The sequence below is a fragment of the Cryptomeria japonica genome, chromosome 2 (assembly GCF_030272615.1).
Source record: "Cryptomeria japonica chromosome 2, Sugi_1.0, whole genome shotgun sequence".
NCBI classification, from domain to species: Eukaryota; Viridiplantae; Streptophyta; class Pinopsida; order Cupressales; family Cupressaceae; genus Cryptomeria; species Cryptomeria japonica.
This window is the reverse complement of record NC_081406.1, coordinates 596,332,652-596,346,644: the sequence shown is the minus strand read 5'-3', so window position 1 is coordinate 596,346,644 and position 13,993 is coordinate 596,332,652. Positions and strand designations below refer to the sequence as shown.

The 13,993-nt window shown below is 33.6% G+C and overlaps 1 protein-coding gene across 1 annotated transcript; it reads right to left on the bottom strand.

The window, feature by feature from the left end:
* Window positions 1-6,035: 6,035 nt before the first annotated feature.
* Window positions 6,036-7,540, bottom strand: LOC131051939 (uncharacterized). Its single transcript, XM_057986544.2, has 2 exons — window positions 7,450-7,540; window positions 6,036-6,824 (listed from the first exon to the last, which is right to left on the bottom strand). Exons 1-2 carry the CDS (start codon window positions 7,501-7,503, stop codon window positions 6,219-6,221), a joined length of 660 nt encoding a protein of 219 aa, XP_057842527.2. The 5' UTR covers window positions 7,504-7,540; the 3' UTR covers window positions 6,036-6,218.
* Between the last annotated feature and the right edge of the window lie 6,453 nt (window positions 7,541-13,993).

Genomic DNA, 13,993 nt, shown 5'->3' with positions numbered 1-13,993 from the left:
AGATATATACTCTCTACATTTTTCTTTTGATTTCTAGTATTGATCTATTCTGGAGATTACTGGTTTTTGGTTTTTGGCATTTTGTTTTGGCACTTAGATGTTTTTCCATCTTGTGTTGCCATCAATGCCAAAGGGGGAGATTGTTGGTATTATGGATGTGTTGCATTTGTTTTGTCATTGATGTCAACACTTGTCAACACTTATCCTTCTGGAGATCTATGGTTAAGTTGAACCGACACATTATGTTCACCGACAATGATCAGTGACTTATGCACAGTCACCGGTATATTGTTCACTGATAGGTTATATTGTTCATTGACACTGAGGATGACTTGTTACCATCTGGAGATCACTTGGTTATGTTGAAGACATATTTTTGATGCTTGGTTTTGGTATTTTGGTTATTGGTCTAATCGGGTTGACATATTTGTTGTTACCGGCAAATTGGTCTAGGTTATGGACCGTCATGCATTATCTATTCCAAATCAGCACGACACATTATGGAGATGACTTATTAATTGGATATTGTTGTAAATGTATTGAGCCAACATGATGCATCACATCTTGACTTATTTGTAATTGATTTAATTGTAATATTCTTAATAAGTCGACCTACACATTTGGTCTTAGGTTTTGGTATATATGCAAGATCCCACTTGTGAGATAAATACAGTAGTACAGTAAGGAGAGGAACATATAGGTATATGGTTTTGTGACATGGTATGTACGAATATTGAAGATCATATGAGTAGACCATAGAGAAGGTTCAAGGAAGGTTTGAAGGTGATTATCAGAGCTTAACCGACACTGAATCTAGCAATGGAGATGCTACTTTGAGGAGTACATTATCATTGGATTTAACCATCCAATTGTAGTTAGTGTGACTCCTATTTTGTGACTGAGCAGTGAGCTCTAGGCGGTTGGCCTTTTTGCATGTGTAGACCCTATTTGTATACACATACTATCTGCAGTAGTATCATCTGATTGTGGGTAAGGTTTCCCACCATGGTTTTTCTCCTTATAGGGTTTCCACATACAAATCTTTGTGTTATGTGTTGTGGATGTTGTTTCTCTTTCTTTTTTATGCATTGAGTTTCACCGGTATTAATATTAACTACTAATCTATCAACTAGCATTAAGTTTGGTTTACCAGTATTAAGTATCAAGTTTGATTAAGTTATATTTGGCTTGAAATTAATAGACAACTAATTCACCCCCCCTCTCAGTTGCCTCTGGGTCCTAATAGAGAATAGGGCAAGATTGTCTGACGTGTCCTTCCCTTCTACATAGGAAGCACGAATTCAGACCACCTAGGGTTTCTAGAATGCAGGTGAAGGATTCATCACGAAGTTTGATATCGAGAAATCTAGGGATGTCGATGCCCGAGTTGATAGAAATCAAGACTCTGGCATCCAGGTTGGGGACAATATTTGAAGAGTGATTAATTCTAACCACTTTTCCTATCGATTCAAGAAGTTGCGGAATGAAATTCTAAAAAATGGGAGGTAAATTTTTAATTAGAAGCCACCGAGGGGAAGAAATAACCAGAATTTCTTCATTAATCACATCAAAGGACCACTCGAGGGCCTTGAAGGTGGTTTGGCCAACGACCCAAAATTGTTTATGCAGAACCTCTATCTAATATTTATTATCTTTAAATAAAATATCAAATAAACATTTCTGAATCATTCTACAGAAGGAAAAATTGAACCCTAGCTTTCTAACCCATACATTTTTCATCCAATCATCAAGAAATTTCCTAGCCAGACACTTATCAAAATTAGTTATTGCAAATAAAATGGTAATGTCTTGGAGTCTTTTATTTTCAAGCTCAAGGGCTTCGGTCATCACATCATTAGGAGAGATAGAGAAAGTACAAGGAGCCAAGGCATGGTCCTTACCTCGTCCTCCGTCTCCACCATTGAAGCCTGCAGATGAAGTGCTTACCAGAGAAAATTTTGCCCCTCGCGAGACCTGCACGGTGTCACCAACGATGGCAGCTCAAAATTATTTACCAAGAATCTCTTCTTCCATGGTTTTTGAAAGGGGAAAATGGGTCGTGTCCATCCCATTAACTTCCGCCTCCATTGAGCATTAACTGCTCCTATCTCCACTCGTACTTGTATTTACTACACCCACAGGGCACAGAGAGCCTCAGCAATAGGTCAATAACAAAACAAGAAAAGAAGGAGAGAGGCTTACCATCGTGGAGGAGGTCTTACCCCACCTCCACACGCAAGAGCGAGAACCCTGATGCCAAGTGCGTGATGGGTCCACGCCAATCCTAGTTGTAGAGCCTCTTGATGACCTCAAATCATAGACTTTAATCATTTATAATATATTTTACAAAAAGTATATAATTATATTGATTTAATTATCAGCAAATTTAAAATTTTTTTAATTTAGTTTATTTATAAATAAAATAAGAAATAATTATTTTAAATTTATTAAAATGGATTCATAAATCTTGAAAATGTGTATTCTCATGTAAAATATTTTTAACTAATCAAGAAAAGATAAATACTTTTGACTTTATTTTTTTTAAATTGCAAATGTTACTAATTATAACATAACTTAAAAAAAAAATGGAGCGTGCAGGAGGAAGAGCAAAGGCGGCTAGGGTTGTGGGTGCAGAAGTAGGGGAGGACGAAGATCGAGATCTGGATGAAGATTGGGTGGTTGAGGGCGTTCATGCCTTTGTCACCCTTCTTTTTTCCCTCTCTTGGCTCTATCTACTGGTGGTATGCTTGGAGCAGGCGGTTTTTTCCTATGGCTCATGTTGGGTCGATTTGGGGTATGTCTTGCTTGGCAATAGGCTGAAGCCCAAAGATCATGGCCTCATATGCACACTGTCTTGTCATCATTTTTCTTTGCTGGGGATTGGGCTCTAGTGTGCAAGGGTTTTGGCAAAGGATGGCTTAGGGGATGGGTGCGAAGGAGAGGGGAGGTTTTCTATGTAGGCATATCTTGAGTTTGAAGGCATTGTTGGTACTAAGGAGGAGATCTATATGGCATTTGGTGTGGATCTAGTTTTTTCAGACCTCATTGGGGGTTTGGATTTGCCGGCTCCCTCCTTCTGTCTTGTGGTGGCTCTTTTGTTCTGGTGGACTCCTTTGGTTCTGGGTGTGTGTTGTCTCTCAGTGCTTCCTAGTTGGGGTTTTTTATGCTCCTCCTCCCTATTTCTTGGGCTCCTTTTCTGTGGATATTTTACTCTCTTATAGATGTGGAGAGGCTGCTTGTGTGCTGGGTTTTGAGAGGTTTGACTGGGTTTTTGTTCTACTCTCCTCTTTGTCTTATTGAGGTGGCCCTATCTCTTATTGAGGTGGAGAATAGGTGTGGGGGAGTGTTTCAGCTTTTGCTTAATTCTCGAGGATGTTCTAGGTTGTCGGTTTGCCTTCCTCCTTGTCTTATTGAAGTGGAGAGACGGGGTGAGGGAGCTACTCAACTGTTGTTGTTCGTGTTGCTGGTTTAGGCTGTCTTTTCAAACTCTCTTGAGACTCTTCTTAGACAGGTATGGTTTCTTTCCCATTTGTTTTTTATGGTTTGAGGGAGCATGTCAAAACCCTTTTGGTTTCTGTTGTTTTTGGGGCTTGCTGGATGCTATTGATCTTCAAGGGCTCAGCTTGGCCATTGTTTGGTTTTGGTTTTGTGTGGGGCTTCTCTCTTTGGTTAAGGTTTGGGGAGCCTTCCAAAACCCTTTGTTACCTACAGGCTATGGGAGCCTTGCAAAACCCATGATGTTGATTGAGGGGGCTTGTAAAATCCCTACTTCTAGTTGTGGGAGCCTTATAAAACCCACTATCATGGTTGGGGGAGCTTGGAAAAATATAATTTAAAAAAAAAAAACCTTTATTACTATTTTAATAAAACAACTAAATAATTTTAGTGGTTATTATATTTTGGCAATTATTATATTTTGAATTACTATAAACTATAATATGAGAGGTAAACTATAACATGAGAGAGACGAAAATATTAGTCTCTATGGGGACTAATAATATACAATTTTGAAAAGTAAGAATGTCAAATTAATTTTAAAAATCCCTACTAAGCAACATGATCAATGAAATCTTCTATGTAGGAAACCCACAAGGAAAAAGTTTTTTTTAATTTTTTGTGTAGTTTCTCTCTGAAAATGGAGAGGTTGTAGTTGTCGATGAAACAACCTCAGAGGTAAATAATCTCCACTTGTCTAAAACAATTTTTTTATTTTATGCACTGTATTAGCAATTTGTAAAAATATAAGGCATTTTGTTTTGATTTCTGGCCACACATAATTCTAAATGAACCTCTAGCTTCTCACTGACTTTTTACACAAGACATTAGAAAATCATCTTAATTTTTATCAGTTTATATTTAATTGGTCGTTTATTTTTATTTTAAATTAAAAAACAAAAACCTTAAAAAATTTATATCCCAATCAGAAAAATATAAAAAGAAAAAAAAATAAAATTAATAAATAACACAGTAAACTATAATAAATCACAGTAAATAAATTAATTGAAAAATAAAGAAGATTAATCTCTACCTATAAAAAATAAGCCAGACTAACAAATACATAGATTAATGATTACTGAATCCTTTCCCTACGTCAAAGGTGAGAAAGATTATAATAAAAATAATTTAACATGAGAAATTCTAATGCTGGCGGCTCCGGCAATCCATAGTACAGCTTACGATTGGGATGACGACGTAAATATGTCTGAAAAATATAAGTAAATAAAAAACAGTAGACGTGACAAAGGTTCTCATGGACCAAATAGTTTCTTTTTTGCGTTGACTTTAGAATTGTCTGTGATAAGTTTTGTTAGTGTGACAGGGAAATTTGGATTATAATGGAAGACAGCAATAAACGATTAATCAAGATCAACATACCACATCAAACACCGTCATTAAAGGTTGATATTACTATGATCATATTCCATTAAAATTTCTCAGATAAAAAAAAATGATTTTATCAGAAATTCTTAAATCTTATATAAATGTTTTTCACATGTTATAAAATAGTAATAGTTTTCACAATACGGTTTTATTGGAAAATCTTTAATTTGATAGAAATATTTCTCACATATTTAGTAAAATAGCTTCTTACATTCAATAAAATTGATTATAAATAATAACATAAATACAATAAATTTTAAAATATTAGATTTCCACAACTTTCATGATGATATGTGTGATATTTTAAGATTTGATTTTGTCAAGTTTTTCATCAATATTTTGGATCATAATCTATTATGAGAGAAATTCTATTTATTCTTAATGATGTATATCATAATTCAAACCTTGATAAAAATATCGACACAATCAAATCCATAAACATAATTACACAATAAATAAAACAGTAATAAAATGTTTTCACATGTCATAAACTAGTTTTCAAAAAATGGTTTTATCAGAAGATTTTGTCAAGTTTTTCATCAACGTTTAGGATCATAATTCAAGATATCTATCATGAAAGAAATTGTATTTATCCTCAACGATATATATCATAATCCAAACCTTGATGAAAATATCCACACAATCAAATCCTTAACACAATTACACGATAAATAAAATTACATCTTACACCTCCTTTCTCTTGCCAAAGTCATCTGTCTTGTTGCAGACAAATATAATAAGTTATGAAAAACTGTTGGATCCACCTTATTAGTCGTGCTTAATCAGTTGGCTTAAATCACACACACTAAGCTTTGATTTCTAGACTTAAAAGTGTTAAACAATTGACTGACATTCTATAGATTTAATATGTTGCTTAGTGTGTGGTTTAAGGCTAAGCATGCTTAATGGCACATAGTTTTCAAAGTTGTAACCAATTACTAAATGTACCAACTTAAATGATTAATTCCATTCTGTCAAAACCATTAAAATATTATAATTTATGGTACAAAACCATCACAATATTCAATACTATTCTTTTACTTTAAAATAGATGCTATCCCTCTTTTTTAAAAAAATGTTTATATTCTAACATTTTGATAATTGATCACGAAATATGATCTGAAACTAATGAAAAAAGAACACACAATCTAATATAAAAACAACTGATTTCAATTATATATAAATTATAGAAATTTTATCTCTTTAACATCTCTTTTTAAAGGAGTTATTCCATGTCGACCACCACTGAAAATGGGTGGACACAAAATTTAGGAATATACATAGAAATCCATACAAAATTTAGGAAATATACATAAAAATCTATTCTGCTTATTCTTCTAGCGAGTCTGAGACCGATTTCTACGGATCAGAAAAATATGTTCTTCTCCAGTCTGGCTATCAATCTGAACAATCCAACGTTTTTTGATCTGACGTGACGTGACACAACCCCTCTTTATTCTGGTAACCTGAAGACTGTCCCCAATACGCTGGGTCTGCCATATGCACCCTCCTCGCTCATAGCTACCCTTATTCAATAGATTATTAGTACTGAGAATAGCTTCCTTCGGGTTAAAATTCAGCATCTTGAAAAGCCCTACAAATTTATCATTACTGCAATCCACAAGGGCAAAATCAATGTTAGAGAATGGAGAAATCAGATCCTTGGCCTCTCCTACTAAGAATTCCACACCACCCAACAGATCAACGGCCTCCATTCTCTCCAAGGACTCAGGAAGGCTATCTGGTCTGGATAAAATGCAAACAAAACGGCCCCCTGTTTGTCTGGAAGCAGCCGCCAGAGCTATGGTAGTGCAGGTCATGCTACTGCATATTTCAATTATGAGCTGTGAATTTGTACCAGCCGCCAAAGCCGCTATCAGCTCACTGTTCTGCAGCCCTGGATTCCAAAATGAACAGCACCTTCTCTCATGATCCAGCTTGCACTGAACACAACAAAATCCATTACAGATCATCAAAAACAACAAACCCACAAAAAAAAAGGGAAAAAAAGGGAAGTTTAATGTATTCATTTTGTGTAAATTGTTTGATCAATGTTTCGGATCACACTTTGTGATTTATTATCAGAATGTTGGAGAGCTTAAGAACTTAAGGAAGTGAGAAAACATTCTGATCCATCGTCAAGATGTTGTAGAGCTTAAGGAAGTGAAAAAACTTTGATCTGAAACATGGATGTTCAAAAAACTCATACAATTAAATCTAGAAATAAAACAGCATAATCTCATATAGATTGTAGAAACTTGATGATATTCAAGAAAAAAATTATGCTGTTAGTTTTTGGATTTGATTGTATATGTTTTTTGAGCATCCACGCTTCGGCTCACACACTGTGATCCATCATTAGGTTGTAGAACATAAGAGCTTAAGGAAGTGAGACGTTTCGGATCACACTCTGTGATCCATCATCAGATTGTAAAACTTAAGAACTTAGAAAATGAGAAAATACTGATCCGAAACTGATTGCTCAAAAAACTTACACAATCAAATCTAAAAAACGAATAACTAATCTCATAGATTATCAAATTTAATGATATAAAATAAAATTCTTACCAGCTTTACTGTCTCAAGATATGCCTTGATTGCACTCTCTTTGTACCACTCCATGGATAAAAACTTCCTGCTTCTTTTCACATTGCCTACAGAGGAGGAATGCATTTAGTAATAGGTCATGTAAGCTTGGGCATTTAAAGAAGGTGAAAACCGCTTGTTTATCCAAACCAGCTGCTGTAAAACCGCCCAAAAAATGTCACCATCTGTCTCGTGGGAAGTTTGACAATTTCGTAGAGCCATAAAAGTGTTGAAAACGTTTCAAATGAATTTAGTGTACACAGACGTACACGATTTTGTCGTCACATGCAAAAAGCGTGTAGTTATCTTGTTGGCTAAGTCTTTTTAGGATTCCCATACAAGTTGTACGGCCGACATCTCTCGCAGCTTACGTCATTAGACTCATCATGGGGTCCACGTGCGTTTTTGGGGGCGGCGGACAGGGGTTTTCACTCTAAAGTCAGAGATGTTTATTTCTTTAAGAGTGGATTTAGGTTTTTCTATGTTGTTACGATAAAGAACTAAATAGTGAATTTCAAAGGCCTTATTAAAGAAAAAGTGCATATTTTTTTTTATATAAATTTTATTTATAAAAATTTGCAAAGCATATGCTAGTATCCTCTTTTTTTTTTTAATATTAAATAAAGCAAGGAAGATTATAGAAATAAATAATAATTAATGTCCATATTTATGAAATGGTTTGTTATAAGTGAGATATTTAGATGAAAATAGCTTGATATTTTGATATTGAGTTTGGTTGTGATTTAATATTTATTTTTGTTTAATATCTATTTGTATATATTAATTTAGTTTTTGTTGTTGTTGGGATAAGAATGTAATATATTTATATTAAATAATAGTCTTTAAAACCTTTTTAATATTGTAATGTTATAAGTCATTTGTTTTATGTCAATGTCATTTAGTCTTGCTTATATTTTTTTTAAATAATATAATACAATTAACTATTAATAAAAGGTACAATTTTATTTTAAGTTTGGTTGATGGTCTAATGGTTATCTTTATTTATTTCACATTCATTTACATGTATTTGCATATACAATCTTTTTATATCTTTATTATATACATACTCTCATGTTTTCATCATATTATTAATTATGGAGAGCTAAAAATGACCTCACTTAATTAAATAAATAAATATTATTTATTTAATTATTATAATCTCATATTTTCAACTATTAATTAAATAAATAATTTTATTTATTTAATTAATTCATTATCCTCTTATTTATAATCCTAGCCCTCCAACTTGCTCACATGAATCATAATCTAAATTCTTAGTCATGTGACATGTGTCTCACTTTGTCATCTTCTTCATATGTCTAGATTCATTGATTCAAAAAGTCAACCCACCTATTAATCTCATTCATTCATTCATTCAAATTAACTTCTTAATCTTATTCACTATATTCCACATCTTAATCTAATCCCTCTATCTTATTTTAACCTCTTAATCTTATTCATTCTCCTTTCACTTCTTAATCACGACCATTCATATTTTAACCTCTTAATTTTAAGCCCTTGATTATCTTGGAGATTTCTATAAAATAGGTTTATTCTTCTCATTTCACATATATACAACCAATGCCTACATCTATTATGTTGAATTTTCTTAAAGTCCTCATAGTATCAATTATCTTTCATTATTATGCTTTCATCATGCTTGCACCATCAATCAACCACAAGTTCCATTTATTTACATCATCTTGTGCTAGTGCTTAATTCTAAGAGCAAATACATATTATTTACAAGATCTTGAAGGTTAAGAGAACAATGGAGTCAAGCTTATTGTAGGTGCGAGGTATAACTTTTTATATTTTGTTTGCATACTTGATTTAGAGCTCCATTATTATTGGTTTTTTTTTAATTTCTAGGCTTGTGGTTGGGATTTTTCATGACTGTACAATAAGGTTAAATTTAAATTTACACATTTTGGCATGCCAAATAGGACCCTAGTCCCATTTTTTTATTGGTTCTATTGATTTAATGTTTTCAAAAGTTATAGGTTGGATCTACGCATTTGCCTTCCAGTTATGTGTTTTTATTGAATTATGTTACACGGTTGCATTTTTTTTTTTTTGTATTTGTTCACCAGTCCTACGCATTTGTTGCTGAAATATGTGCTTTTTTATTTTTTGTACCTATGGTTTTATTTTTTATTTTTCATACTTTAGGTTTTCAATTCTATTTCTATATAATTATTGCACATATTTGTGCAATTTTCAGTTATTTATACACATTATTTAGTTATTTATTTGCATTTAACATTTATTTCTATGCTTTGGTCACATTTTGTTGTGCTTTTATTTTCTTTCTCCAATTGTCCATGTTCTCCGTCTTCATTCTTTGACAATGTGTACTTGCACAATTGTTTCTCATATCTATGCATTTGCATCATCTTTATGTGCATTTGTCAAGTATAACTGTGTTTCTATTTTTGTCTCTTATACATACAAAACAAAGAGTTCATTTTCTCATTTAGTTTGGTTTTTAGCTAACATTTTGGACTAACCAAGTGGTGCAGCTTGAGTTTAGTATGTCCAAATTTTTTTCTTGAGTCTACTAACATATTTGTGGTTGCAAATTTCATTTGTTAGAATATTTTTCAACCAAACATTTTTTCATTGATTTATAGATTAGTTCACATTTGTATTTCTTAAGGTTAACAAAATTTGTTTGTCATGTTTGATCCACTTGCACATTTATATTAATCCAGGTTATTGTGTGTGTATCCTCTCCTCTCGCTTTCCTTTGAGAACTTAGGTGCAAGAGAAACACGCATATTTTTCTTTTTAGTAGGAGGTTTGCCTAGGGATCTAATCATCCTAGACTTAAACCTTAACCACATTTTTAGCGAGGTATATAAAGGGGGAGAGTGAAAGTTTCACCTCAAGGAGTGGCTAGCATCATTTGAAGCTAATCCACTAGGCCCTCAGTCTACCAAGACTTGTTTGGTTTGGAGTAGGAGGAGACCCCTCTGATCTTAGGCTATTTCAGATGGACTCTTTTTTCATGGTTTTCTCCACTAAGAACCTTCTTTGTAGTATCCTACGATCATATGTTTGTGCTCAGTGAAGTGCAGGGGATCTGGATCATACCCCAAAGTTAATCAAGATGTACTCTTCTAAGTTGAGATAGAAATATTAGAGCTTTGGCTTATTCTTGCCTCTCTAAGAGAGAGGAGGAAAATATTTTGTAGGCTTAGGTCTCTACCTATCGGCTTTTCAAAGCAAGGCGTCTCACATCAACCTTGGATGTATTAGCCTTCATCCTCTTGAGACTTTACTAAGTATACACTCCCACTTGAATAACTAGGTTATACTTGTCTTATGAGTGTCTTATCTTTGTGCAATATCAGTGAAGCCATAGGCCTTATTTGGACCGTAGCCTTATTACCCTTCAAGTCAAGAATCAAAATAGCCATCATGTTTTCAATTTTTTAATGTGTCTTATTTCCATACTTATCATCTATACAAACCAAAATTTAGGAAAAAAAATTAGATTTTTAGGCCAAAAATAATAGTTTACACATATAATCTCTCTATTGGAGTTGAGGAAAAATCAACTCTATAGCTCCCAAAGATCGCTTGCATGCAAACCTGTCATAGAAGGAGAGAAGCAAAAAATCTATGGAGCCCACAATTTAGAGATCCAGAAAAGAGGAGTCATATTGATTGTGCAACAAGAATGCAATTCAATAATTATAGTTGTTATGAAAATACAAAGAGAGAATCATTATAAAAGGATACTCGAAACCCTAAAGGTGAAAACCCTAAAGAATTATAAGATTCCTAAGTTTAGCTTAAGCATGGAGTATAATAGACTAATAATTAAATAAATAATTATCAGCTAATACAAGATTACTCTAGCACCCCCCTTAAGATGAACTTATGGAGTAGCTAAAAAACAACTAAGGACTAAAAAACCATGTAAAAAATATAGGAAAGCAATAATGGGTCCTGACAACTAGGCCTAATGAGGTACCCAAGTAAAATAAAATCTCTGTAAAGTGGAGAGAAAGGAGAAAACCTTGTGGGAACAAAACTCCTCTCCAAGAAGAGATGAAAGCTCAAGTGAAGGACTAAGAAGCCTCCAAACAAGAGTGTTCCAGAAGATAGGAAAAAAAAGAAGAGAATGAAGAACACCACTGAAGCAAGAAATAGCTGCAAACACTGTCGAAGAGTAGCTATTAATCTAAAGAACCTCCACTAAAATAGAACATGACCACGTAGAGAAGATTGTAATCTGTATGAGTACCCTTAAATGACACTCCTCGAATCAGATGGCAAACAAAAGCAAACAATTGAACTTGAAGATACAAATGACACAAAACACCAAAGCCTGAAGAGATGATCAATCGAACCAAGGAAGCATTAAAACAATAGGAAAAACCTCCCAATAATGTTGAAAAGGGAGAGGGACATGTACACTGAAAAGAACAACCAACAATAACTGCATGATGAAGAACTAGGAACATCGAAGGTGCAAAGAAAGTACATAGTGTCATGGAAGGAACAATCACTTGACACACATCATGAGGCTAATGTCAAGGAAGGAACACTCATGTGAAAAAGGTGGATGGAAAACAAAGGTAAGCATCAACCCCCCCATGTCACTTTATAAGTAGTGCATGTACAATAAGGCACAAGACGTGCAAGATCCCAAGTATGCAATGCATAGTGGCACTTTGTCTTAGTGCATTTGCATAAAAAAAATGCTACAATGATTAGAACAAAAGATTGGAAACACAGAAAGAACAGCCAAAGACAAGACATCCTACTCAAAGAAAGAGATCCTAGAACCCGAAACATCCAAGATATTCACCAGAGTGTAGAAAAGAAAGAAACTAAATAAAATGTACCTAGAAAAGAATCTGGAAAGAAAAATTACATGAATGGAAATTACACAGAACAAGATTTCCAATGATATAAATTTTTCAAAAAACAAAGTTCAGATGCTTAAGTTATGTCTCCTGAAGTTCAAAAAGGAACTTCTGGCTTTGACAGCAAAAAACACCATCAAAAAAGAAAAATAAAAAATTCAAACCTCCAGATCTAGATAGAGCATGGAAAGAGCTTTCCGACGATATAATGTTTGTTGAAAAATGTCTCTGTATGCTCAAGATATAGCCAAAAGAAAAAAAAACCCATTTAGGGCATAAAAAGGGTATAAAATTTTTTTTGACACATTTGCAGGTATAGCCGTACGGATTTTTGTTCCTCGTAAAGTGTGCCAATGAAAAAATCATGGGCCAAATTCCCTTGTCATCGAAATAGGTCGAATTATATATCAAAATTCATGGAAACAACCTCTTGAATCCAACTGTGAGGTCCTCTTGGTACCAAAATCTATGAAAAAATCAGCTACCCTCATAAATTGAAAAACGCAACTGCACAAACCCCCAAATACTCAAATCTGAAGAATAAGGTCCAAAAACTCTCATTAAGAGAACTGGGGCATGCAAATCTGGAGCTCTAATACCATGAAGAAGTTGAGAAAATACAACTTCTGAGATCCGAAGAGCACCTCCAGAGAAAATCTTCTAAAAAAATCAGGAACAAGCAACAATAGATGTCAACTCAGATAACATATTGGAGTTGAGGAAAAATCAACTCTACAACTCTTAAAGATCACCTGCATGCAAACTTGTAACATTGGAGAGAAGCAAAAAAGCTATGGAGGCTAGAATTTAGAGATCCAAAAAAGAGGAGTCATATTGATTGTGCAACAAGAATGCAATTCAATAATTACAGTTGTTATGAAAATACAAAGAGATAATCCTTATAAGAGGATACTCGAAACCCTAAAGGTGAAAACCCTACAGAATTATAATATTCCTAAGTTTAGCTTAAGCATAGAGTATAATAGACTAATAATTAAATAAATAATTATTAGCTAATACAAGATTACTCTAACACTCTATGTCTGTGCATTTGATTAACAATTATATGTAGTTGAGCTCTCTATCTACGCATTTTAACCTTTTACTTGTGCAATTCTTGTATGCTCCTATGCATTTTACTTATGATCTTGTGTAATTGAAACATTTTGTCTATGCAATTGTGTCACAGTCTAGTGCAATTACTTCATAGTCTTGTTCTATTAAACCAGTGAAGAGTTTTACCCTTTTTTCACTTATAAACCTCAACCAATCAACTTCCACTATCATGTTTTGATTGCATATTTTAGGCTTCAATAAAATTTTAAAACATCTTTATATTTGGCCTTCTAGCTTGCAAATTGTTCCTATGGTCTTTCTTTTTAGTTTGAACTATTTCTATCTAGTAGTTTGAAGCTTCTGTCCAATATTTTGGTGCATCTATTTAGTCTTCTAGCGCATATGTCACATTCTAGTGCACATTTGTTACATGTTATTATGCATTTGTCACTTGTCGATGCACATTTGTCTATTTTTCCAATGCATTTGCAACTTCCTGCTACACATTTAAACTCTTTCTCTATGCAATTGATTTTATGAATCTACACATTTGCTATGTCTATTTGTGCAACTACACATTGTTTCTACACA

Bases quoted from the DNA above. Each gene is read 5' to 3' on its own strand.
- LOC131051939 (XM_057986544.2), bottom strand. From the start codon at position 7,503: ATGGAGTGGTACAAAGAGAGTGCAATCAAGGCATATCTTGAGACAGTA. The intron at 6,825-7,449 runs GTAAGAATTTTA...TGTTGTGTTCAG, and splicing joins ATCTTGAGACAGTAAAGCTG to TGCAAGCTGGATCATGAGAG.